Source organism: Kogia breviceps, chromosome 8 (assembly GCF_026419965.1).
Source record: "Kogia breviceps isolate mKogBre1 chromosome 8, mKogBre1 haplotype 1, whole genome shotgun sequence".
In the NCBI taxonomy this organism is placed as follows: domain Eukaryota; kingdom Metazoa; phylum Chordata; class Mammalia; order Artiodactyla; family Physeteridae; genus Kogia; species Kogia breviceps.
Window position 1 is genome coordinate 84,488,536 of NC_081317.1, and position 27,820 is coordinate 84,516,355.

Below are 27,820 nucleotides of genomic sequence, written 5' to 3' on the forward strand. Positions count from 1 at the left end.
GGAAAAAACTCCCTTGTGACATTTTGGGGGACTATTTAGTGTTTGGAGATGTAGGCATTATTGATGTTTATTTCCTCGTTCTTAAGTGAATTTCGTGAATATTCATTTCTGGATGAGATTATGGAGTTAAATTGGCTAGAGGGTTTTTTCTTAAAACAAACAAAAACCCCACATATGTTCCTTGTTGAAAGGGCAAGCCCAGGCTGGTTCCACTCACCCTTTTCTCTCCTGCCTGTTTTTCAGTAATGAGGGTGGTATTTAAGATAGTTGATTTTGCGTTTTGTAGGTGATGATTTAGAGGAGGGAGTGTGTATTTGAAAGATGTAAGTCAAGATCTGGGTTGTACTTAGATTTCCTTGTTTCTTGAACAGCCTGAAGCTGGAATGTGAGAAACTTGCCAGTGAGAAGACAGAGATGCAGCGGCATTATGTGATGGTAAGAAAACTGTATCACAGATTCAAAGTGCCTGTTAGTTTGGGCTATCAAAAGCAAGAATACGTTCAGATTGCTACAGGCTGCAGGATAGAGCACAGTCACAGTGCTAATGCAGTTAAAGTTGTGGGAATGTGACCATTAACAACCTGTAATTCCAGGATGTTATAACTTGCCTCTGACAACCAGCTTTGATTTGAATTTTCAAAAACTTTAGCTGCATGGGATATAATTTTCTGTGCTTTGTTTTTACAGATTGAAAAAACAACAACCTGATTTACATTTTGTTTAGTCACAGGCAAAATGTTTTTGTGTTAGTGGTTTTCTTTGTTGTTTTATTGCTCTTGCTGCAAACAATTTTAACCAGATAATTTTTCTGTAAACTGTTAAAATTTTAATGTATTTTATTTCTTTTAAAGAATGATGGGTAAGAAAAGACACCAGACATCTTTTCAAATTTTCCCTCCCTCCTCCTCCTGCCGCCCTGTATGTTCCTAGTGTGTGTGTTTGTGTTTTCAATTTCTATAGTGTTAACATTGGTTTGAGGAGTGTTGTAGTTTCCTGTGTAACCAATTTGTTCTGCCAGAATTTCTGTAATGCCAGTTACACTATATGTTTAAAACATTCAGATCTGCTTTTTCAGAAATATTACCAAGTGTATTCTTATGTTCGTTCATAAAGGCTCCAGCGTAACTCATTCATTTCCTATCAAGCCTTTTTCCTTTGAATGTATGAACATGAACAGTATGCTAAAAATGAGAAACGGAACTCTGAAGTAGCATCACCTTTTTGAACAGTTCTTGTCAAAGCATCAGCATTTGTATGAGACACATTGTTTTTGTTATTTATTTGCCTGCTGTGCCTAGGAATTGGAGTCCATAGGGTACCAAATTTTCATCAGACCATCGTGAGTCATCTGCTTGTGATGTATAAAGACCACTGGAGATGTTAAGAATGCTATGTTTGAACTTGATTTTCTTAGTTTTGTGAGTTATTGTCTTAGATTCTGTGTGTTAAGGTGGCTTCTAATTTATTAGGCTAAAGATAGCGGTAGAGTGTTCTTCCTGATGTAGCAGCATTAATAGGATGGATATTTTGGTTTAGGTGAGGCTTTTATGTTTGCTTGGGGACTTTTTGAACAAACTAGGGAGATTGTTTGATGAAAGGCATGAGATTAATTGCTTTTCCTTCTTTGACAGTATTATGAGATGTCCTATGGGTTGAATATAGAAATGCACAAGCAGGTAAGCTATCATTTCTTTATAAGCATTTTAAATGACAGTCAGTAATACTGTGCACTTTAGAAAGGAAATTGTATGTTTTGAAGTTTTATTCTGCACATTTTTTGTGGCCACCTGTATTTTACGAGACCGTGTACTGGAGAGAATGCTATTTTTTCAGGTGTGGTTCCCCATCTTTTTTGCATATTATCCTCACTTTAATCATTTAAGAATGTGATATAAAGTGTCTGAATGCATATTAAACTTTGTACACTTTCAAAAGAAGGATGCTAAAGTTTTAAAATATGTTTTTTTCTTTTGAAAGAATTTATGTATTTGGGGCATTGCAAACTTGTCTTATGAAAGCTTTTTTTGGAAAATATTAAGAAGTAAAATTGTAAATTGTGTGGAGCTTTCCTTGGATTGGTGTGAAAGAATGGATAGAGGGTGAGCTGGGAGGATCAAAATGAAATCTGTGGAGCTACAAAAGAAACTGATGTAAATTCCTTGTACTGGTCCCCTGAGGCTACTTACTTGGGTTTTTACCAGGAACTGTAACTGTTCCTTCCAGAATTTGTACAGAGTACATGAGCCTGATAGGAGGATGTGATAAGGTTCAACACTGGGTCTTGGGTCTTGAAATCTAGCAGTTAGTTCAGCCCAAAGAAAAAAAAAAAAGAAAGAAAGAAAAAAGATAATGGGTAGTCAGAAAGCGTTGAGAGGTATGACTGAACCAGACTTTTTTTTGCAGGAGACTGAATAAAATGGTTTGGTTTAAGTTTCCTAGAAAGAAAAATAGCATATATGTATAAATATTGTTTGGCAATAATAATCCCTCTAGGAGGTATTTATTTTTAGTCATCTAGTGAAAGTGCTTCAGATCTGTCTTATCAACCATTTCAGAATAGTTGTGTTAGGTGTTTACCTGCTGGGAAAAGATGAGGGAAAACTTAGTGCTTTTCATCTGTTATATATACTCATGGTGGATGTCATTACCTTCTAAGTTTAAAAAATATGAAATGATCACATATTATTAGGTTTTTACTACTTATGGATTCCTTTTTGGATATGGTTAATTATCACGTACCCGAAACATACTCAGATCTTTAAAAGATGACAATTAGACAGTAAAAACAATCAGATAGACAGTATTTGAAAACAAAAAGTTGGAAAAACAATGAAAAGGAGTCGTCACACCGAGGACTTTATTTCAGATACTTTTTTAGCTTCATGTGCTATTTGGTTATGTCAGATAGTATCATTTGCCGCATGTTAAAATTCTTATTTTGGCATCCTTGCCATTTCTGTTTAGATAAGTAATGTAAATACCTCCTGCTTAAACAAAATCCCTCAAACTTATGGATGGGCTCCCCTTATTTCTACCTTATAGGAATAAATTACCTGAGAGATATTGTTTGTTAATTATCCTCAATACGTGTCATTTTAGGTCTGGATCTTATACATGTTTTGTCTTTTTTTTTTTTTTGTCCTCATCCACCACCCAATACTAATTAGTGTCTTTTTAAAGATTGGACCAGATGATTAATGTCCCTGTATTTCTTCTCCTGTATCTTATTATTTACCATAACCACTTAGTTTCCAGATCTCTTTATACTGTTTACAGTTCTCAGAGACACAGAGCTTGTATGTATTTCTTTTAGGGGGCAGGGGGCGGTATGTGAGATCCCTTAATTTTACACATTTTATACTTCTGTAATTCTGTCATCTTCTTGTCCAGCTGGCCTCAAATGCCATCCATTTGAAATTGAGAATGGAGTACATTTTCCCTTTTTTTCTCTTGCTTTTAAATTCAATCATATCAAGAATCCTGAGGGCAGTTTATCACATTATGAAATACAGACAGCCCTGCAAACCACCTACTTATTATATTTTCTTTCTTTTCCCCCTTAAGCACAGAGGCATATCTGTCTTTATTTGTTTTCCTAGGCAGACAGCCTTGGTTCCTCTTGGCCTCTCTTCCAGATGCACTTGCTGGATACCCTCATAATGGAAAGCAGCAATAATGCAGGGAAGTTGCCCTACGGCATAATTGGGCCTAGTTCTCAAGATCGGGTTAGGCTTATTCACTTATTAGATTTGTGTCTCTGAAGGGTTCAAGAGTAGGAGTCCCCGGAGTCCTTGGAAGTACCCTAGTAATTGGTGGCCCTGATATTTGAAACCTTTGTGTATTTTTTGGTTAATGCTTCTGTTCTTGGCTGCTGCCAGCCACAGAGTATTTATTTTTAGAGAAATTTTTCATTGGAACAGAAAATGATGGCTGTGATGGAGTCATGATTCTGTGACTTAGCAAATTGATAAAAGGACAGAAGCACAGAGCAGTGACAAGCAGGCTGGGGGGGGTCCAGTATTATGGTCCCTCCCCTTTATGTATGAGGCTCGTTGTCAGTCACCCTGTGCTGGTTCTGTTAGAGGACTATAAAGTGAAACCTATGGGGAATTTGTCATTCTGAAATGAAAGCTAATGTAATTAGTACCAATTAAAGTACATTCAGTAAATTGGATTTAATCTTAATTAAGCCTGCATAATGTTGCCAATTTTTAACAATTATGTTTGAGAACATAATTAATTTAAATTTTGGTAACTGAGTAAATAGCATTAGTCTGGTAGAATTAGTTGAGTTTTTTTTTAAAGGGGAACTCAGTGACATGACATGGAATTAGAGCATAAAATATGAATATAATTTCTGATAATCTTTAGTAGGATTGATAGAGCTGAGCAGATAAAGCTGGGAAAAAACCCAGAAAGGTTAAAGTGGAGTGTTCTAGGCTATAAAGTGAATTAATGCTTTGCCATTGTCTTAAGCTCTGGCATGAAAGTGAAGATGACAAATGGGACATGGTTAGAAATGGCACGTGTTTCATTGTGATATCTTCATAATAGAATTTTTTTAAATGAAAGAACATTGGCCTTTATTCCTTAAGGATTTCCCTAAGTTGGGTTTTTTTGTTTTTTGTTTTGTATGGAACAGGTGGCCGGTGGTTTAGTTGTTACTTTTTTTTTTTTTCCTCTGCTGATTGTTCTTTATAAATACAGTGTGGCTTCTAAATGGGTCAGTGACCGTGGGCAGAACAGGGTGATGCATGCAGTTGATAACATTGCTAAGTGCTGCTTGTTCCCATCCTTCACTGGTAATGCTGTAATTAAAGAAGACTGCCCTGATTTAATTTGATTTAATCTGGCAGCGGCAGTTACCACTTTAAAAAGTGAATATTGGATGTAGATTAGGAACAATGGGTATGTAAATTCGACCTATAAGTGTATATATACAATTTTTTTTTTTTTTTTTTTCAAATCAGAGCAAGAGAACTCCTCTTTCACTACAAGCCATGTAAATTTTATTATGAGACTTGGGCCACAACCATTTGAGTGCTGCTAAAATATTAATTGAATAGAAATGAAAGGGCCTTGCCAACTGACAGGATATCATAATCATAGCCTCTTTGGTCGATGGTAAATGATGATAAATGACATTAGGAACCTTTTAGCAAACTGTAATAACTACAAGGAGGGAAGCAATATGGATTTGCATTATATCTGATACCCTCTAGTACCAAGTGGATTGCCAATACTGCTTGTTTAGCATTTTCTAAGGGCAATAGGATATTGATTTCTGACTTACAAGGAACAGCTCTATTTTCACCATTGAAAAGTATTGCAGGTTGTTAAGAAGAAATTGACTTGAAGAGGCCGACTGCTGCCCATCATGGAGCAAATAAAGCAAAACTGCCGAAGCATGGTGGAGCAGCAAGAGGGGCCCTCAGCAATTTGTTGCTATTAATTTACCATGCTCGACAGCAAATCAATCGGCGTCTACTTCATCTGCTGGAGAAAATGCTGTCCAGGGCAGATAAAAGGCTCGGGATAGTACAGAGAATAGACTGGATTGGCCAAAAGGAGGCTCCAGTTAATGTGTAAATAAGTGAAATCAAGGCCACAGTTGCAGAGGAAGGTGTTGTTAATTAGGTTGGTGCTTTTTCTTGAACTATTTTAGGATTTGGAGAGTAAAAAGAGATTTATTGAGGTTGAAGTAATATACAACTGGCATGGCATTCCAGCCTTGAGTGTACTTGATTCTAGGTTGCAGTAAATTTATTTGGGGACAGTGCTTGCAGTGGAAGTCAATTTGTTTAGAGTTGTGTTTAGACCAGATTTCCCATAAGAAAACTTTTTTTTGGAGCATTACTAATTTCTTACACATCTCTTGTCTTAGGTTGTATATGCTTGGATATGGAGGAGTAGATGTAGGAGTAGGTGTTTGAGAATATAGGCAAAAAGGTGATTGTTGTATTCTTAGGCAGTGACTTTTTTTCAGGAATGGATGTGATTGAACTCTTGTGTGATGATGAAAGTGAATTATTGAAGGTGGGAAGTTCTAGCTGAAAGTAACTAATCAACCAGTGAAAATTTTGCTGACAGAACCTTCTTTTGCTGTATAAAATTAGGAAATAATAATCTAGAGGGGCTGAACAGTGGTGGACACTGCTGGACTGGAAATTTTCAAAGAGAGATTACAAGTGAAATGTAGATGATTGTGCAAAAAACTCCAGATACATTTAGAGCATGGGGAGGGGGTTGCGTTTTTATTTGTTTTTCATTAAGGTTTAAAACCACCCTTTCTAATTTAAGATTACTTATCCTTCAATAGTATTCTGTAATTAACCAAATGGAGGTTATTGGTGGTAAATTTTCCCCTGCCTCTCTGATTTGAACATTTTGGGATGAGGGCCAACTTAAGTCCTATTTTGTAAGTCTAGATATATGTAGATTTTAATTAATTTTTTTCCAAAACAGAGGTTCTAGCATTAGGACAGTTGATACCACGGGGCAGTGGCTTGGGCGGGACCCATGGAGCTGTCATTTTACATGTCACAGGACCTTCAAGAGAAGTGGATCTGGAGGAGGAAATTTAACCTGTCAGGGCATGTGCATAATTAGGAGCATTTTCTGGATCACATGGGTTTCCCCTTTTTCTCTTCTTGCATGTTGGGTTCTTAATTTTCTTTCTGACGTTTTATAGAATACCTGAAGATTTTTCACCTGAAGCAGTGTTTGTTGAGTGGAATTGGAATTTCCTTTCAGTGGACGTAAATGTTTATTACATATCTGGGTTGTGCTTACCACTGATCTGGGCCCATTGCCAAAATTCTTTAATTCTCACAAAGATCCCAAGAAAGGGATTATGTCCCATGAAAGGATGATTAAACAGAATCTGATCTGCGCAAGGTGATTCAGTTATTAGGTAGTGGATTCAGGACTCCAGATGAATTTGCCTGGGAGGGTGTTTGCTGGGAGATGGGTCTGCCCTGGGCTGGAGATTCAGGCCTCAGCTCATTTCTGGAGTGGAGAGCCCCTGGGAGGCTGGGCTAGTGCTTGGGTTTGTCCTTGAGCCACTGAACTTCAGGCTTATACCCAGACCCCTGCAGCTCTGCCTGGAGTCAGGGCCAGAAGGCTTGGCCTGGACTCTCCATCCATAATGCTGTCAGTGGGTAAGAGGGCGAGGGTCGCTTTCACTTGGAGTCTCCCACATATGGGGTGAGGAGAGCTGCTTGTTTATCAAGATGAGTTTACTTCCTCCCTGGGTAACCTATTTCTCATTTGTTTACAAACTTGCTTTTCCATTTAACTTTTATCTTTTCCTTGTGGCTTTTAAAACTGTGCCTGAAGACAACGGGCTGTTTGTTAATCACCGACTTGTGGGTTTTTGAAGGGGGAAGCTGGGAGGGGAAAATGTGATGTTTTGTGGCCTCTTTGTAGTTCAGAAAGAGGTTCTTAGATGCAGGAAATTGCACACAACTCAAACTTTTAAATGAAGGCAAATGTTTTGCTTATACTGTTAAAAGACTTTCTTTGCAGCTTTCAAACAAAGGGATATTTCCTTTCTCACTGCCCCTTAATGGCTGCTGGATATTGCTTATTTTTGTTTAGCTTATTTTATTTGCTGGGCAAAATTCTTTGTATCCTGAATAATATCATTTTGAGCTGGGTTGGACTAGTGGACTGAGGGATAAGATGCATCTTTTTAGGTGCAGTTCCAGCCTCGGTGAAGCCGAGATAGTGCAGGCACTGGCCCGTTGTTCTCACATTCTTCATTTTGTCTTTCCTAGAATTTTACTTCTTTTTTTTTTTTTTTTTTACTTTTTCTTTTTGTACTATAGAATAGATAAAGTCAATTGGGAATTAAATGTTTCAAATGTGTATTGAGAAGTAATTTGTGTTTGTTTTTAGTGAGAACATTTTTATTTGACATGACTGGATAGACTGGCTTAACACTCCAGGACAGTAATATATTTGATGGCTACAGAGCAGGTGAAAGGGATGTGATTTTTAGAAGGTATTTTCCCTTGATCCCTCCCCATACCTCCTCTTAAAAAACTCTAGCTCTTTAGCTGCGGTGGCGGATCCAGTGGTCCTGTGGCTAAGTTACGATCAGTTTTGTGAGCTGGGCTGTGGGAGAACAGCTGGAGGCAGCACGTGTAGGTGTGGGCAACTGAGTATTTATACTGATAGTGATGGGTTATGAGACTCAGGACTTGACTTGTTCAGAGGAAGTTCACTGCAAAAGAGCTTACCAGATTACTCACTCTAAGGGGGATAGGCCTGAGAAGTTTTAGTCAGAAGCGAAAATTAGAGTCGTTTTGACTCTGCCTTAGCAACAGCTGTCAGTGGTAGCTGCTTTCGATCTGTAAAGAGGGATTTAGCTGGCATTCATCAACACAAATCTGTATGTCCTCTCTGTTTTCATTGGCCTTGACCCAGCATTTATGCCAAGCTTTTGCTGTTTCTCTACCACTGAGCCCACCTTTCCTCAGAGAGCTGCCGTGTGTGACAGTACTCCGTCCAGGGGGACAAAGGGAAGGTGTGGGTTTTCTTAGCTGGTTTGTCAAAGAAGCGGAAGAAAAATATCCCCAGACACCTCTCAGGTCCTCTGCCGTCTGGTGCATGGGTCACTTTGTCATCATTTTTGAGGATTTTGCCCACAAATACTTCACGGTTGTATTGTGGAGGGAGTTTCCATGATGGATGGAGAGAAAGGCTGGCTGCTCTACTGGGCTCCACATAAAACCTGGCCTGCCCACTGCATCTCAGCCCCGGCAGCTTAGGCATGAGAGGCTGAGGCAAGGAAGATGGATATTGACTTTCTGATTTCCTAGCAAGCTTACTTCACTTAATTGTTATTATTCTAATTAGGATTCTGTTCTTATTTTCTACATATGTATTCTGCTTCTGAAGGTCTGTGGGTTATTTTGGTTAAAGAATTTGAAAATGCAAGGAAATATAACTGGAAAGAATTGTAGAAATTATGAGCACTAGTACCCTGTAACACCCTTTCTTTCCAGAGAGCTTATTAAGGCGTTGTATATGTTCTCCTTAATCTTTCTGATGTTCCTGTAAAGCAAGTAGCAAGCTTGGATCCATGTATTTATTTAAATAGCTTCTGTCAGTGGAGTACCCGACAGTTTGCCAAGCAGTGTCATTCCACTGCCCTCCTTGAACAGATGACACTGAGGCTTAAGGGCTTAAGAGACTAGCCCAGTGTCACGGTACAGGAGGATCAGCCTGTGGGCGGGGAGACCGGGGTTCACGCGGGTCAGCGGACACCCGAGGTGGCACAGCAAGAGTTGTTGGCGGAAAAGGAAACAGTAGGTTTCTTGACTTCACTTTCAGGGCTCCCTTCACTGACCGCGCTGTTTCCAATCAGCAAATAGTGTGCCTGTTTCTGGGATGTCCTCGGGCTGCATGCAACACGAGACGATGGGGACGCTACCGGCCACCCAAGAAGTGTTAGAGTGTCACTCTAGCTAGAGACCTGATCTGTGTGTTTGTGTGCGAGCACAGAGCCTCCCTCTCCTCCCTGCTGTCCTTCCAGAGTCCAGGCCCCACCGAAAGGGAGGCTTAGGATCACAAATTAAAATACAGAGCTTGGATCCACTTTGAGCAGAGAGCTTAATGAAACTGGCTGTTTTTGCATTCCTAAAGTATACTGTGCAAACACTAGATGTGAACTTGTTTCTTGCCAGTCTGCTCTCTCCCACTAGAAGGTAAGGCTCTGTGGGAACAGGGGTGTTTATTGTTCTCTGCTGTGTCCCCAGTGCTGAGAACTGCCTGTCACACAGTAGGTGGTCATGAAATATTTTGTGAGTGAGGGAGTCCCTGCATTCAGATCGAGCTAGCCAAGAATATGCGCGATTTAATATTTTTAAGGGCATATTGTGGTTGTAGGATAACAAATGCTGAGCTTCCAAAGCCTCGTTAGGCCTGTGGTGCCTGCTTGTTAAATTTGTGGAAAAATGACAAGTGGAAAGACAGAGTAAAAGCAACTGAGCTCGGTTTGCTTTTCAAGAGTGAGTTAGGCTAGTTAAAGTAGAATATGTGTGTTTTAGCATGTGGAATTTGCCTTCTTAAAGATGAAAACATGAATCTTTCCTAACTGAATTTAAAATTCAGTTTGGACATCACTCTATCACTAGTCATTGTGTATCTGAAGCCTTCTTTTACTATTAATAGGTCTGTGTACATGTGGTTTGAGTGAGTGTGGGGAGATATTGATCTTAGGCATACTGTGGTGTGTTTAGGTAACTTCTTTCCAAATCAGTAAAAATGCAGGCTTCTGGTTCTTTTCAAGGGACAAGGAGCTTTGAATATATCTTAGTTTTTTATTGGTGGAGATGGTACCGTGTCGTTACAAGAGTAGTAATCATAACAGTAAGTGATTTTAGAGAGCTTGCTGTGCAGATAATATTTTACTTATTCTCACAACAACCTTATGAAGTTATTACTTTATATTATTATTTCCATTTTGTATATGAGGAGGCTGAGACACATTGAAATTAAATAAGTTCTTGAGATCAGCCAACCAGTAAAATAGATCCTGGGTTTGGCTCAATTTCAGATCACTGGTGTGATAGATATTTCTGTCAATTCTCCAGACATTTCAAATGCTGTGTTTGGAATACTCTAGACTACTTCCCCCAAAGTACTTGACTGAGTCAGGAGATTCAGATTCTAGTTCTGACCTTGCCAGTAACCAGTTGTGTGTTATTGCTTTGTACCTTAACTTCTCAGGACTGTACTTTTCTCAGATTAAAATTAGAGCGTAAGTGAACACTGAGATCTCTTTTAGTTCTTTTGGTCTAAAATGACCTTTTGGTTTTGGTTATTTTCTATGACCCAGTGAACAGAAGTGAGACTTCTTTTTAGTCTCAGGAAGTCCCTTTTAACACCTGTTTTCAGAGGTGTTTTTTGTTTGTTTGTTTTTGTTCACACCGCAGTTGTCGGGATCTTAGTTCCCTGACTAGGGATAGAACCTGGCCCCAGCAGTGAAAGCGCTGAGTCCTAACCACTGGACCGACAGGGAATTCCCCAAAATTATATGTATTTTATATGTATATAATATAATTCCAGTGCTGCTTTAAAGTGATTAGTTTTTATGCTTTTCACTTGGCATATATAGTGTTAGAAAATTTAATTGTACAACTTCTGAAATAACATGAATTATAATGTGATCCAGTAATTTTCTCCCAAAGTGTTAAGGGGGGGTGTGTATATGTAGTAGTTTATTACCTGTTGTGTAATTAGCTCCTGGGATTAGTTACCCTTCCAGATCCAGTGCCGATATCAGTTTCTTTAGCTAAGGTTTACCCTGATGACACTGCAGGCCTGTAAACTGGCTTACAATGAACTTGAGATCTTAAGTCCTTGGGTTTCTCACATTGTCCTTTACTTAGAAGAAGGTTTGGACTTTTCAACTTGGTTTATAATAAGTTAACTGTAATTAAATAAAAGAAGGGGGAAATGTATAATCTTGACCTTTGATGAATCAAGGACATAGTAGAGATCAGTAGAGATCATGGTAGAGATCCATCGCTAAGGTATAAGCTCCAAAAGAGAAGAATGTGTTGTGTTACTCCTGCATTTCTGGCATCTGAAACAATTTTTGGAACTTAACAGAGGAAACGCTGGAGCAACTGAAGGGGATGGTTTAATTTTTCATTGCACAGCATTTCCTGTAGTAGAGTGTCAACCACCAGTATATAAGCTTTGTTTCTGAGCTCTTAAGCAGGACTCTTAGGAAGAGTTACGATGGCCTCGATAGGCATTCCGAGGTTAGGAGTTCTCATTGCAGTTCTGCCACAGGCCCTCGAGCAGGCAGTTGGACAGTTTTAAAATTTAGGATTGGATTCAACTCCAGATGAATGGAGGTCCAGATGGGGGGGTCCTTGGCTGGGTTTTAAAGTATCCACAAAGTCCTTGAACTTATATGCAAAATTGTATGCCGCCTTCTGTGGGAGAAGAGTTCATAGCACTCATTAATCCAGTGACGAAACCTGGACCCAAATGGAGGAGTTTGGGAACTATTTCTCTAGAGCAGTGGTGTCAAACACCAAAGGAGCAGGGCAGTTCCTTTCTCCCAAGGACATTTGACAGTATCTGCAGATATCTCTGTTTGTCACAACTCAGAGGTGCTACTGGCATCTAATGGGTAGAGGCCAAGCATCAACCTTGTCTGGCTTCTCTAGTTAATTACATAATTTTGAGAGAACCTGTCAAACCATACTTGTATTTTCACGTTTTCTTATGCTGTTCTCATGATGATTAGCAAAGTAGGGTTGTTGTTGGTGGGTTCTTATTTCAGGTTCAGAATGAGGGTGTTACATGGTCTTCTGTAATCATCTTTTTCATTGGAAATTTCTTGTTTTAAGTGAGGCCCATTTGTCTTCGCTACCCATTGAGGGTCCCAGAATTAGTCTAATTCTTTTTTTAAAAGTTTTTTTGATGTGGACCATTTTTGAAGTTTTTATTGAATTTGTTACAATACTGCTTCTGTTCTATGTGTTGGTTTTTTGGTGGTGAGGCATGTGGGATCTTAGCTCCCTGACCAGGGATTGAACCCGCATCCCCTGCATTGGAAGGGTGAAGTCTTAACCACTGGACTGCCAGGGAAGTCCCAGTCTTACTTCTTAGTTCCTTTCTAGGTAACAGTTTTTCAAAAGTGTTGTCCTTCATTAGCCTTCCTTTGTCCATGCTGAACAGTCCCAGTATTTCAGCCATTCTCTGGGATACCTGTTGGGTTATTACCAAGATAGGATAGACTGGGCCACCTGAGAATTCAGCATAACACCTTGGCCTGATCTACCCCAGTGAAAAATCAGGGCGGATCTCGCTACGGAATAGTCCTGCTCTTTCACTTAGCTTCTTGATGAGGTCAAAGTGCATTGTGCTTGTGTTTGTCTAGTCCTGACCACATTGTGATAAACAAAATGGAGTCTTGAGTTTACTAAGTAGCCTGTGAGTCTACTCACATGGGTTTATTATATTTTTGAATATTTGGGCACTGTTCAATGAACATGTTTTATTTGGGCTTTATTTTTCCCTTTGCATCTTCCATTGTGCCCTGCTATGAATGTGGGTGACTGTTCTAAAGGCTTTTGATTTGGGGGAAGATGTAGAACTGTTTGGGAGTTTGGCTTATTACCTCTAAGTATGTCTACCTTGGTTAACCTCAAAAAATATTATAGTTCACCTGAAGTGGCCAATAAAAAACATGGTGGCATTTCCACGGTTACTTGCTTAAGCAATTTTTGGCCAAGTTGGGGAAGACAGAGTGCATGTTTGGGCTTTTTAATGGAAAAATTGTGTCCTGCACTATTCCAGAGTGTCCTTAAACTTTTCTCCTTCATGTAGATTCCAGGAATGTGGAGATGACAGCCTTGTAAGCCTTCAAAAAATTTTTTAAAAATTGTTTACATTTTTGAGGTTTCAGATTTGGGAGACTGGGTCAGACATAGTACATTTATGTACAACAACCTTTTTAAACGGCAGCTCACTTGCAAATGCTTGATATGGGTGCCCTTAGGAAGGAGACCCATTGTTAAGACATACTTTAATGAGATCTAAGCATAGCCAATAGGATTTTCTTAAAATCTGAGCAAGAATTTAGGATATTTTGCATCAGTTGAGGATGTATATAGAAAAAAATTTTGGTAAGATATTTGTTGGATTTGTATCGTGAGATGGTATTCATGCCAACTTCCCAAGATTTATAAATTCCACTTTTTCTTTGATATTTGATTTTACAATTTGGGGGCATATATTTGTCATTTTTGTTTGTTTGTTTGTTTGAAGCTCGTGCAAAAAATAAACTTTCTAAATCGAAATTTTTAGCTTCTCAAATTGAAATATTTAGAACTAGACCTACAGAGATTAAGATTATAACCTAAAGACTTAAGCCTGAAAAAGATGGGCTTCCCTGGTGGCGCAGTGGTTGAGAGTCCGCCTGCCGATGCAGGGGACACGGGTTCGTGCTCCGGTCCAGGAAGATCCCACATGCTGCCGAGCGGCTGGGCTTGGGGCCCGTGAGCCATGGCCGCTGAGCCTGCGTATCCGGAGCCTGTGCTCTGCAACAGGAGAGGCCCACGTACCGCCAAAAAAAAAGCAAAACTGAATCCTCATGAGGTTGTTTATTCTTCCTTCACTGGGAGAGTTGCGTGGTTAGGAGTTGGTAGCGTTGGATACCTCAGATGGAAGGCAAAGGCTGTGGTGGCTTATAATCGTTCATTCAGCAAATGCTAATTGACCTCAGACTTTGTGCAGGGTGCTCTGAGGGTTAGGGAGTTAGGGGAGGTAGAACTCTTGCTTCCATGGATTCTAATCTTTTAATGGCATTTGGACCAGTGTGAACAATACATGGCAGTGTGTGGTGATGGCACACTTGTGACATAGGCAGAAAAGGAGGAAGTGTTTCTGGCTTGAAAGTGATTAAGAATCCTGTTACAGAGGATGTAGGGACATTTTAGTGGGACCTCAGAGGAGGGAGGTCTCTTCAGCAGGAAGAAATGAAAGGGGAGGATTCCAAGTGGAAGGCACAGAGACAGGAAAGTGTTGTCCATGTTCAGGTGGTGGTTACCGTTTCCAGCTTGGCTGGTTGATAGAGGAGAGAATGGTTGAGGTGTGGTAGGTTTGGGAAGCATTATGAAAGGCCTTTAATGCTGGTTCTATTACATGGGCTATTGAGGGAAAGCATAGGGAAGACAGTAGGGCAGGGACTGTGTCGGTTTTGCTTATTTGCTCTATTCTCAGCAAGTAGCATGGGTTCTGGCAGCAAATGTTCAGTAAATGGTGATTGAAATGATTTGAGTGGAGAGGGGGACATGAAGGAGAGAGGCTGGGTTGAAGAGGTGAAATGTACTGGAGGAATCCAAGTGACCCCCACAGTTCATTGAATGAGGGGTGTGGAAATGAACAGGGAAAGGCCTAAAACATTGACCTCTGGAGACTCTCAGAATCAAGGTACCATTAATAGAAAAAGAGACCTTGGGGGGGAAGTTGGTCTTGATTATGCTAGGGAATGAGGTGCCTAGGAGGAGGAAGAGTGATACTAGGAAGAAGAGGGAAGGACAGGGAGTTCGTTGCTTCTCCCCTGTCTTCATATCAGCACCTTCCCTTCATCTCCTGCCAAATCTGTGTTCTTACCAAGAACTTCAGGTGTTCTTTTTCAGCAAGATTTGTATTTGTGCCTTAATTCTATACCCAGACCACAGTGGACTTTGCCAGGCAGCCCTTTGTGGGCAGTTGTTTTAGGAGCTTATCATTTTAAGGAAGGTGTTTGACCTTTGTGTCAGTGTATGAGAGAGATTTTCTTCATCATTTTGCTTGATTACTGCTATTACCTTTATATAGATATAATAGTGGGAGTTTGCAAATTATCTGATTTTGGCTTTTTTCCTTTTAAAGTTTTTTTTTGACATTAAAAATAGGTACAGAATCCTTTAAATTATTCATCAGCTATGGAAATTCTGCTCCAGTCATTCTTTTCTTCTGTTGCTTTTTATTTTCTATCATTTGGCCAACAACTGTGAATAGGTCAGTGATTCTTTATCCTTTTTGTGTCGAGAAATTTTATGTAAACAGGAGGCTGAGTCTGTAATTGTCTTGAGAAACTACTATATTTCAGTAATTACTCCCATTGTCCATTATGTATGAGCTATATACCAAAATTACAACGGATGCTTTAGTCAATGTGAATTACATGTGTGTGGTTAATTTTCTTTTTTTCCGAATGTGAGGCATATTCTGTATTTTAAACTTTTTCCTCCTTTAAAAGAGACACTTGTCTTAAGCTGCTGTAGTTGAGTGAGAACAACAGTGATAGTAAGGAAAGTTAAGTAAACATGAAATTAAAAAGGCCATAGAGTACATTTTGGTAAACCAAAATACTGCTTGGTGGCATAAAGCCACAGATCCATTCCAGAAAAAAAAAAAAAAAAAAAAAAACATGCGGAAATGTGGTTTTGCTGTCTGTCATGCAGTCTGTTTCAACTGTCAGAAACATATGTTGCTTTATGGGGTATTTTTTTCAAGTCTGACCACAGCTTTTAATTTCCTTCACTCCACCCATACCTTCCACCTCACCCCCATGTATCTAGTGCTAATTTATGGGCATTTTAAATGTAATGACATCAACACCAAAAGGGTCAGCAGTTGTGGCAGAAGTTTTTTGTCTTAGGTATGCCAAATATCACTGCTGTACTTTTGGACCCTTTTACCAGAACACAGCGATTGTCCTTGTTTTTGGACTCTTTGATCTAAGTTAAATTGAGATCTTTAAAAGGTGGTTCTGGAATGCTTTTTTTTCCTTTATTTTTCTTTCTTCTTTTTTTTTCCCCTAAAAAAATAGTATATTCACATTAGAGATTTTAGAAATAAAGAAAGAAAAAGAGTCACCCACGATCCTGCCACTGTGACCTAGGCAGAAGCCAAAGACTGAGTCTTCACTGTGTCTCCACCAATGGTGTTGTGGCTGATGGAGAATTATGCCCCCTGCCACCTCCAGCATCGAAAAACACTGGTCAAGGTTCAAGGGTAATACGTAAAATAAATATAAGTATGTTTTGGTTTCATTTAAAAATATAAAAGTATAAAAAAGTATATACCAAAATGAAACCTTAGATCTTTAAAATTAGCTTGACTTATTGGTAACTTTACAGTTTCAACTTTTTTTTTACGGGCAACACAATCCTAAATATTTTTTAGATCTACTCCTATTTCAGCCACAAACTTCCTGTGATCTTGGCAAATCATCTAACTTTTCTGAATCTCAGTTCCTCATCTATATCCATAAAACAAGGTAATAGGACTGGATCAGTATGTTTTATAAGATGCTGGGTCCCAGGCTCCCTAGCCTGGGGCCTGGGCATCAGCATTTTTCTAAAAGTTCCAGGGGTGATTCTGATGTGCATCTGGATTGAGAACCAGTGAACCAGAGCAGTGCTTCTCAAACTTTGATGTGCCTACAAATCACTGGGGATCATGATAAAATCAGATTGTTGCTGCAAGTCGGGAGTGGTACCTGATATATTGTCCATTTCTGATGCCCCATTGATGCCCATGCTTCCGGTCCACTGACCATGTTTTTAGTAGCAAGGAGCCAGTGACTCTCCAAAATTCCCCAAATTTCTTCCAAATCTGTTATTTTTTATTTCCATTGTGTAGTTTTTGTAGTACATGGTAGTCTGTGTGCTGTTTGAATGAGACACTCCACTTAGGATGTCAAGATTGATAGGTAGTGTGGTATCTCTGCGTAACCTCTCTTTGCAGATGGAAGTAATTTTAATGGTGTCTTGCTTAGGTAGCTTGGCTGAGCTCCAGCTGATGTTTGGGGGTTGTTTCATTGCTACAGAGATGAGGGGCACTTTTCATTTCTCCCCCTCTCTGTTCACTGAGCCCCCAGTCTGATAGGTACTTATGCTTTCAAATTCCGGCTCCTTTCTTCTCATCCTTCATGGCTGCCCTGCTCATATTGTCCTCTAATTCCTGAGCAATATTTTGGGTAAATGGGCAAACAAAATCATGAAGTAGTATATTTTGTTGTAATTTGGTTTCTCATGTTGGCACATTCTGTGCAGAAAAAGAAACAAGTTAAAGCAAAGAGAACTCCAATTTTGGAGTGTATTTTGTTGTGAAAGATGTGAAAACATTCTTAAGCTGTAACATTTGTCATGCTCTCCTTTAACCCTGTCATTTAGAAATAAGAATACAGTATATAATTGTAGTATTTTCTTTTTGTTTGTTGTTGCACAGCATCAGACTATGAGGCAGCATGATCTTGTGGGAAGACCCTGTGGCTGGGGTGTCTGCAGAACTGATTTCTAGACCATCACTCACCCCTTACGTAGTTAAGTGTTACTGTGGACACTCTACACAAACCAGGCAGCGAATCAGGGAATGCTCCACTTATTAGAGCTGTGTTGGAGAGTTCTGTTGCGTTGAAGGAAAATATCTATCACCTAAACTACCAGGCAATGAGAAGTTATAGTTTGTATCGTAGAAATGTTGCTCTGGAGCAGTGCTACTCAGTGTGGTCCATGGACTGTGGCAGGTCCGTGCACTATTTGCTAATGGTGGGCATTATGGTAGGGAGCTTGTACCAGACTATAAATCAATGCACTACTCCCTTCATCAGGAATGTCTTTATTGTTGAAAAAACAAAACCGAGGAACAACAACCAAAAAAACCTATCTAGCTGAAGTAAACAGTAGTTGACTTAATTCTGGCATGAGCCCATTATCTTGCTGATGGATAACAGTTAGGGGACTGAGTACTTTCAGTAGCACTGCTTTAGAATGTTTAATCAAAAGGTTTATCAGGGTTGTTTTATAGATTAGGAATAGACAAATTGAAGTTCATAAAATGAAGGAAAGTGTAACCCCCAAAATAAAAACGTAAAAGCAAGTTAGGTGAAAGGTAAGATCAAGTTCGACGTGTGTAAAATATTAAGTCAAGGAGTTTGACACAGTCACAAGGAGGAAGCTGAGAGGCACCGCCTTTTGTGTTTTGGTTAATGCAAAACTCGTTTAAATTCTCCTGAGTACTTCTGAATTCTTAATTTAATAACTTGCTTTAGAGAGAAGTTTTGTTTTTCATTTTCACCATCTTCCTAATAGAAAGAATGTGTTTTCTGTAAGTCTCACTTAACTGTTACCTGTGGCCTTAAATTGCAGGAAGCTTTGAAGTTGAGCCTGACTTCCCCTCTCCTCCTCTGCCCCCAGCCTCCTATTCTTTACTCTTTACTACTGTATATAAAATTTACTGCATCCAGGGCAAGTATCTGGTTTACCAAGAAAAGAGGAAGAGAGATCTTTTGCCAGTAGCGAAACATAAATACTGAGAATGTCTTTTCTGGGTCACAGTGCACGAAACTGGAGAAACAGCAAAATTTCTGGGGCCAGGCCTTTGACTTCATTCCTCTTTTCCATCAGTCGGGAGGCACTGTCCTTTATTATTACTGTGCTGGTGAGTCTGTCCTCCCACCCCCCTTTAGATCTGCAGCCCTTCCCCCATGTCGTATAAATTAGTGAGGGATGTCTTCTTAATTGAGGACAGGAGGAGCCCTAAGCTTCAATCGATACCTAACAATACAGCTACTCAATTTGTAGTACTATCTAATCTCAGTCTGTCTTAAACCAAACAGTACTACTTACCTTAAGGGATTATATCAATAAGTCTACTCTCATAAATATTTCTGCCAGTGAGATGTGGGGCAGCATTATTCTTCCCATTTCATGGTTGTAGAAATGGAGTCCCAAATCACTTAGGGTTTGCTTTAAAGTCACGGTTCCGCTGGATTAGTAATTAGAGTTAACCTGGGATTTGGCACTGCACAGTTTATCATTCACAATATCTGGTGTGCTTTGCAGAATGTTCTGCCATCTAAGTCTGGATTCTTTCCTTGCCTTTCCATAACTGTCCCCCCAAGTAAACCTTGAAATCAGCCTTGTGACTTCCTTATCTTAATGAATGGTAGTGCCATATCCAAGCTTTACATGTTGGATAGAATCATGGATTCCTTACTTCCTTTCATTGTCCAAATCTAGTGATGTCACAGCATGCTGCAGTTTCTCCCTGTGCAGCCTGTCTCCTTTCCTTGCCCTCCCCATCACTTCCCATCAGACCCTTGTTGTCATGCTGGGATGGCTGTGCTGGCCTCCTGGTTGATTGCCGTGTCTGCAGCCTTTGCCTTCCCTGCTCCCTTATCTGGGCTTATGGGAGCTCTGGGTACACTTCTCTATCTATCTGTATTGGGTCATTCTTCAAGGGCCCTTCTCCACTCCAGGAAATCTAGCCAGTATTTACAACAAGGCTCTCTCCTCTTCTTCTTTTACCCTTTACCTAGGTGATGTTGACCACTCTGCTAAGTAGATGAATCCCCATTTTTTCTCTGCAGCCTGGATCTTTCCTCTGAGACCATTGCGTGTAACCAAATCCTCCTTTCCCTTGAATGTCTCACAAGTACTTAAACTCAACATGTCCCCAAGTGACATCCTCCCCCACAAATCTGCTTGTGGTCCAGAGATCTTTATCTCAGGAAATGCCAGCAGCATCCACCCGATTTCTCAAGCCAGAAACCCAGAGGGAGGTTATGATTGCCTTTCCCTCTCACTTATTAGCCACACCCAGTCAGTCTTCTGGTCTCTTGGAATCTATTCTCAGTTGCTCCTCCAGCTTTCTGATCATGGTGAATGGCTTAACCAGTTTACTCTTCTTTGGCTTTAATATGGGGACAGAAGTTATCCTCTTAAAATTGTTCTACACTTAAATTAAGTGAGATATCTGGCCCAGAGGTAACCATCCATGAACATGAGGATGTGGAGGATGATACTGATGATGGTCACAAGTAGTACCTTTAGCCACCACATGGTGAGACATGGTGGTGACTCTCACCATGAGTGAACTGGTTGTCTCCTAACTGGCTTAACCTGGGTGGAGGTAATCCCAGTACATTGGGTTCTTCTGGATCTGCTTATTCAGCCTCATCTTGTCCCCTTTCACTTGTCCTATTTGTAGAATCTGAATGTCCCACGCTGTTGTAGCAGGCCGATCCTTTTTTGGAATGTTCTTGCCCTTTCCCCTGCCGCTCTCTCCTTTGTCTAGCATACTCACTTCACCCTCAGTTACTCAGGGAAACAGTGTCTCCTGTTAAGCATTTTAAAAGACCTTGCATTTTGTTTTTTTTCAGTGCCTGTCTCATTTGTTAGATTATGGGCTGTATAAATCCTGTCTTGTTCCCCTACTCTTTTCTCAGAGGGTAACAGAGTGCCTGGCAGTATAGAGACAAGTATTGAAAGACTGTGGTATTAATATGGCTAACATGATGTTGCTCTCTCCCCAGAGCCTCTGTAATGACTTCAGCAAGAAGGGGTTTCTTCCGCTCTCCCCCTTGCGTTGCTCGGGCTCCTCTGTGTACCACCTAGGTACCACATGCTGTCCGTTATTGTGTTTATTTCCATTTAGTCTTCTGCTATACTAGATTATAAAAACTTCAAAGGGTCCACATTAATTTGGCGTTAACTTCTGATTCTACCATAGCTCCTAGCTTAGAGTCAGAGTGAATGAATGAGCTGATGTCTGAAAATGTCTTGTTGAATTTCCTACATTTGTGGTGTTATGGGAATTCATATTGTTCCTATTCTGAAATTATCTTTCATCCTCCATCTTTCCTCTTGCGGTATGTTTTGTGGTTATAAATCTCTTCTGCCCTTCCACAGCCACTCAAATACAATCAGTGGCAAGAGGGGGTGGAGAGCAGAAATGCCCTGGAGTGTCTTGACCTCCTGTCTGGTATTTATCATAGCTTTCCTAGGGATTGTCCTTGATAGGTCCTTGCTGCCTCCCAAATAAAGTTCAGGCTCTCTAGTGTGGCCAAGACCTTCCACAGTATGACCCCTGTGAACCCTTTCTGTCCTTGTTTTCCACTCTGTTTTTTCATTGCATGCATCCTGTGCTCCAGCTTAATGGCTTTCAAGCCTGCCTGTACATTAGAATCACCTGGGGAGCTTTAAAATAAAATGCTGACGTGTGGGTTCTACCCTTGGAGAGTATGAGTTCATTGGCTTGGGGTGAGGCCTGGGCGTTGGTATTTGGGAGGGATCCACTACTAATGTTAGTGTAAAGCCAGGGCTGGAAGCCATTGACCAGCTCAGTGTTTCCCATGAAATATAATCTCCTCTAAGAGCTTTGAGAAGAAGGGGTTCCATGGTCAGAGAAGTTTGATTAGTACTGCATTTTTATGTACACTTTTTCAAAGATTTATTACATTGTCAATTGAGAGGCTGTGGGATGTCAGCAGGAAAAGAATCGTGTTTAACTTTGTTTAAGCTCTGCAGTCATCTGACCAAGGAGCTCTTTATGTATATAGTACTTGTTAATGACATCTGCAGAACTTGGTATAGAACCTGCTTTGGGTGTTGCTGCTTCCAGCCACATTTCACCTTTTAAGTCACTTCTTTATTTGTCTTTCCTTGATCATCTCATCCAAACCAGATCTCCTCTCTGCCCCAGGCTTTTCTCTTCAACCCTCCATTTTATCTTTTTCATAGCACCTTTCAGCATCTGAAATTCCTCTTCATATATGTGTATATTTGCTTCTGTCTCCTTGCCCCTACAGTGTGAACTCCATGACAGCAGGGACTTATTTGTCTTGTTCACTCCTGTGTCTCCAATCCCTGTGTCAGCACCTAAGGTAGGCCTGACAGATAGTAGGTGCCTGATAAATATTTGTTGACTGGACAGAAAGGCAGTATTACGTTCGTGGTTTTGGCTTTTCCTAAGGTTCACATGTTGAAAATTTTTAAACTGCCTGCACAATAAAAAGCAGCTTGATACACATTTTAAAAGTAACTAGGAATATAGGAGCACAAATAGATGACAGTAGTGTTCTACACCTTTAAATTTCTCAACTGCCTAATAAAGTATTAAAGAAGAAAACAAGCAGAGGTAGATGTGAGCCTGAAGGTAGGGAAAATGCTATTATTTTTCTGATTATAGAAAGCTCTTAGTCTGTGGTATGGGATTTCTTTTAATTTCTTAAGCAGTTTGTCTGTCACAGGCAGCTTCTCCCAGTGTATAGGAGTCACTAAAGAGTTTAGGTGAGTGATAGTGGACTTTTGTGGGGCCCCCATGACAGAAAAACTCCACAGAAACAGGCAAGGAAGTAGTATATTCTAAGTAAAGGCTTCCTAATTATTAGAACCCTCTTAGAGTGAGCATATTCACACAGGTTTGTCTGGGGTTGTGGGGAGTGGATTTGCATATCTAAATCCATACATGGGATCGCATGAGTGTGGTGCTGCAGCAATTCCTGGACCTTGTTTGGAAGGGATTCCAGTGGCATATTCTCTCTATGGGTCCTCATGCTGTGGCTGTGCCTGTCGCTCCCCAAGCCGGCCACTAAATGTCCAAGTTTTGAGCAGGGTTGATGTGCCTGAGCTGGTCTACACTCGAGCGCATGTGTGTAACCCCTGTGACCCACTACACCTGGAATTGTCGGGAATCGCTCTTCCTGTGAGACCTGTGAGGGGTGCTGGACCCTGGCTAGGGCCTTCTCTTCAGCCGTTACTAATTCACTCTGGAGATCCCGTCGGGGAGATTTATCCTGACTCACCATACAAGGTGCCCTCCTCCCAGTGTGCCTTCTAACAAATACCCCAATTCCAGTGGGTCAGGTGATCACAGTCTGGTGAATAATCTTCGGAAGGAGGTTGAGTGGCATCTCCTTTGCATTTCGCAGATGATCTTTTAAAACGCACATCCTGCCGTGGTTTCAGAATGGAAGCTTTAATCATATACTTATCAGTCAAGAATTGTCCGGAGTGGATTTGCATTTCCTTTTGCGGCCCATTGTGATTACTTATTATTCTTTTTGAGCAGTATGGCATCCTAAATGCTAGAAAAGATGTTGTTGGAGAGGTAAGCAAACCAAATCAGTATAAGCAGGTCTTCTAGACAGGTATTCCTTTATGGTTGAAGTGCTATAACTATTCCCAAACAGTTTTAGCATGCTTGCAAAAGATTTCAGGAGTTTCCAACCACCGAACCTGGACTGCAGTTTCTTCTGGTCATTGAACAAATATTTTTGAGTGTCTTCTACATATCAGGCTGGGGTATAGACAAATCTATCTCTGCCCTCATTGAGCCTCCATTCTCTGTAACCTTGCTGCAGACCTAATGTTGGTCTGCAGACCCCTAGTGCCAGTGTCACTTTGCAGTTTATTAGAAGTGTAGACTCTTAGGCCCCACTCTAGGCTGGATTTTTAACCAGATTCCCAAGTGATTAGTATGCACACTAAAGTTTGAGAAGCACTACGCTAGTACATGTAAACAAAAACATAGGTGAGGTAATTTCAGGTGATTATGAATGTTGTGAAGAAGACTGTCATGGGCTGGAGAGTGACAGGGAGAAAGGAGTCCTGGAGGACGATGAGTGAAGTTGTCTGAGGGGAGGGATCCTGTGGACTGAGACCGAAGTGATGAGTAGGCAGTGAGCCATGAGGAGGTCTGAGGGAGGTGGCTCCAGGCAGAGGGACTCTCCCTTACCCTTGCCAGGCTTTGGGCACCCCCATTTTTTGCTGCCAGGGTCAGATCTCTGGCGGGCCCTGTGGATGCACTTGCCTGCTGTGCCAGGACCTGTATGGTAGGGCACATGTTTGGCAAGGCGGTATAAGTGCAAACAGCAGAAGAGCAAAACTTTGCTTTTGAAAAGAGCTGACTGTTTTATTAAACAGAGAAGACAGGGGATGGAAGGGTACCTTGGCAGTGATGGATTCAAAGAGTTGACATTTTATATAATTGGGAGGAGGAAGAGGAAACCGATAGAGGTCATTTTAGAATTGAAAGGACAGGAGAGAAGGAAGTGTTGAGGAATATGGATATAGATGAAGATTTGTTGAAAAATGGAGATAAACAAGAAGGAAGTAGACAAGGATGCCTTTAGCCCAACCTAAGAGTATAGACTGAAAAGTAGAGCATGGCTGTCAGTGTAGGAAAGGTGGCTTGTTGCTTTTCTGGAGAATAGGCATCCTTGATGAGAACTTGGTAAGACCCTTTATTGTTTTGGTTTTCTTTTTGGTTTTATTCCAATATTCAAATTCCTCTGTTTTCTGATATTTCTCACGTACATTTAAATCGTATACATCATTTTGGGGGAAATCAAGGGGAGTATCTTTGCCTACTATGCGCACAAGGAATATTTGTGCCCTCCAACCATTGCTGAGAATGAAAATGCTTAATTGTAAATCCTCATTCAAGGCACCTGTACATTTATGTCAGTGGGAAAGAGTAGGGCAGAAAAAAAAAAAAGAAAGTGATTCAGAGACAGGGAGAGAAAGAAGAGAAATCAGAAAATAGCTGGCAGGGCTTGCTGTGTGATGCACTGGCCCAGGAGTGCTGAGGAAGTGAGCATGTGCCGAGCCCTGAGTGTCTCGGTATTTGGTCGTCAGGTTCTCTGACCAGCTCCACCTGGTTCTGCAGAGGCTGGGGTTAAGTCCCCCAGAGAAAGGTGTTTGCTTTCCCTACTCCTGACATCCCACTTTTCCCTCCCATCTTTGTTTCCATTTTCCTTGCCCCACCCCTCTGGTAGAGCTGAGTATAACCTTACCATTGGTTCCAGTGTTTTTCAGACTTGAGAACCAAAATGATTTGACCTTGGGGTATTAACTGGATGTCTGTCAGGCAAAATGATTGTCATTCTCAACCGTGATAAAATATCACTCTTGACATTTGCAACAGTAGTTAAACACAATAACCAGAGCCTGGAAGATGTAGATAGGATAATAGGCAAATATCTGGGAATTCCCTTAAAGACCTTCTAGAATGCTCAAGAGGTGAGAGGAAGGGACCCTTTTTTCTAACCATTGCAAAAATGCTTCAGTAAAATACAGCTTCACCTTTGGGGGTAAATGGAAATAGTTTCATGAAATGTAGGTATTCTGTGATACTCTTTGGGAAAGACATCATCCTGTGTGTTCCTACACTAGCACCATGAACAGTAGCACCTGAATATCTTGTTAGGACAAACAAGTGGGATACCTCAGTATATGCAGTTAATAACTGCATGCTGGGCACTTTAAAAGCACAATTGGCATGCAGTAAAGTAGCATAAACATGAGTTCAAAACACAAAGCAGATTGACATTGCTTGAGATAGTACAATCAGTAGAATCATTGCTTTAGTTAAACTCACCAGGGGAGTGGGAGTGGATTAAAAAAAATGGTTGAATATTGGCACTTTTGTATCATTCAGGGTAATACTAATTGAGTACTACGAGACAGTACCTCTTTCTTGTTGGAGGAAGTGGGATGAGAGCTTTTACACATTGTCTTAATACATTGCAAAAAAAAGTCTTAGTAGTTTGAATCAGTCCTTTAGGGAACTCATAGATGCCTATTACATTGATTCTTACAATGTTACTACTTCATTTTATTGCTTTATTAAGCAGTATAAAATACTTTGTGCAAAATAATCACCTGTACCAAAGTAACTTAGGCATCTGGATTACCAGCTTGCTGGCAGTGCTTGACAATACCTTTTGATATAAATCTCTAAGCCTTATTCCAGTCTGACTTTTTAAAAAAATACAAACAATTAATTTTATTTATTACATGTTCTTAGCTCTTGTCAAGTTGAAATTTGATGACAAGATAAAAACTGAGTTGTCACTTTAGAGAAATAGTACTACTTGAATATTTTTTCCTATGTGCTGTCTGGATTTTTATTAAGTTGGGAAGAATTTCTCATTAGTCTTCTGACTTTTTAATCTATGGACAGGCAGGATCAGTTCCAGAAGTTGTACTGTTTCTCAGATAATTGGAACAAATCAATAACAAATCAAGATATTTTCTGATTAAAACAAAAAATTGCAGCCTTGGTTCTGTAGTGGTAAAAGGGGGTTGAAGGAGAGGATTGCAAGATTTATTTGTACTTATTCTGAAAGGCATTTCAGATAGAATAAGTGGGAATTTTTCTTCACTTTTTGGTGTTTAAATATAATAGATGGGTGTATGTTCTTGATAAAACACTTAATACAATAAATAGATTCATCTTAGAACATTTTTCTGGCAAAGAAACTGCTGTATAAGAACAAATCAGTTGTGAAATGTTATTCTTCAAGAATGTTTTCCTGAAACTATAATAGGTTTTTTGCCCCTCCCTCCCACCCCATTGGCTACTGAAATGGTTTCTTAGTAATGTTTTGTTACTCTGTTTTATTTCAACAATACTATATAGTAGTGTTGTTCCTATTTTGATGAGAGAACAAAAACAAACATTTTTTAAACTAACAATTGCTTTTGATACTTGTCTTTGATAATCTGTACTTTCTCTCGTTTATTATGCCATTAAAATAAAATTTATTTTTTAAGGAAATCATAGGCGGAAATAATCAAAATAAAAATTAGATTTTTTTATTAGGACTATTTGAGGGAATGTAATTCAATAAAAGTTTAGGCTTAACTAGTTTTTTGTCTTACTTAAATAACTAGTTTATTACAAGTAATAAAGAAAATATCCGATATTGTGTGCTTTAAGTATTTGTTACTTTTTAATGAAGGGGTTGAACTGTGGCTTTCTTTTCAGTGTGTGACATTACTTTCCCATGATGCAAGGTAGTTAATACATTTTGCAATGATTCTTGAGTTGGAGTGTGAAGAAAAAGGGGACAAATGGTTTTTCTTGCTCTTTCTCTGTTTCATCACTTAACTGGTCATGCTGCTAGTCCACTGGCCGTCACCACTTTGGGGTTGGTTAGTCTGTCAGCATTCATGTGCCAGGTGTCAAGTGCATAACCAAGGGATTTCATAGAATCCCTTTTGTGTTAAGTTGCCTTTTTCTAAAAAATTTTGCCCAAACAGGTTTTGTTTTTTAAGTGGAATGAATGGTCATTATTTTTATTGGTTCTTTTTATTGGAGGGTGGCATAAAGGAGGGACATTACTGAAGGAGGAAATAGAATGGTAGTGAATTGAGGGTAGGAAAATATTACGTGTGGGACTTTTTTCTTTTTCATGAATATATTGATGGATTGAAGAAAACGTAATAGAAGTGTCAAAATTGTTAATGTATTTAACAAACTATGGCTGCAAAAACAATCATTATGTTATATTTTGGCATGAACAATTGTTCTTTTATGGAGGCCATTCATCCTATTTTGGAATATCATGGGCATCTGAAGGCAATAGTTAGCAGTTCCATAAAGCATTGAATACCATGATACCATCCAGTAACCCTCACAGCAGTATTTCAGAATCTCTGCCTGTGTAAATGGGCTGTGAATGTACTCGCTCAGGGATGCCTGAGCCGCATCACCTATAAATTTGATT

The 27,820-nt window shown here is 40.0% G+C and overlaps 1 protein-coding gene across 4 annotated transcripts in view; it reads left to right on the forward strand.

Annotated features, from left to right (window-relative positions):
• Positions 1-27,820, forward strand: part of TLE4 (TLE family member 4, transcriptional corepressor) — a 151,450-nt gene that overhangs the window by 2,558 nt on the left and 121,072 nt on the right. For all 4 annotated transcript variants that reach the window (XM_059071164.2, XM_059071165.2, XM_059071168.2 and 1 more), the window contains exons 3-4: positions 372-435; positions 1,632-1,676. In XM_059071164.2, the coding sequence (XP_058927147.1) occupies positions 372-435; positions 1,632-1,676 (109 nt within the window). The remainder of the gene's footprint in view (positions 1-371; positions 436-1,631; positions 1,677-27,820) is intronic.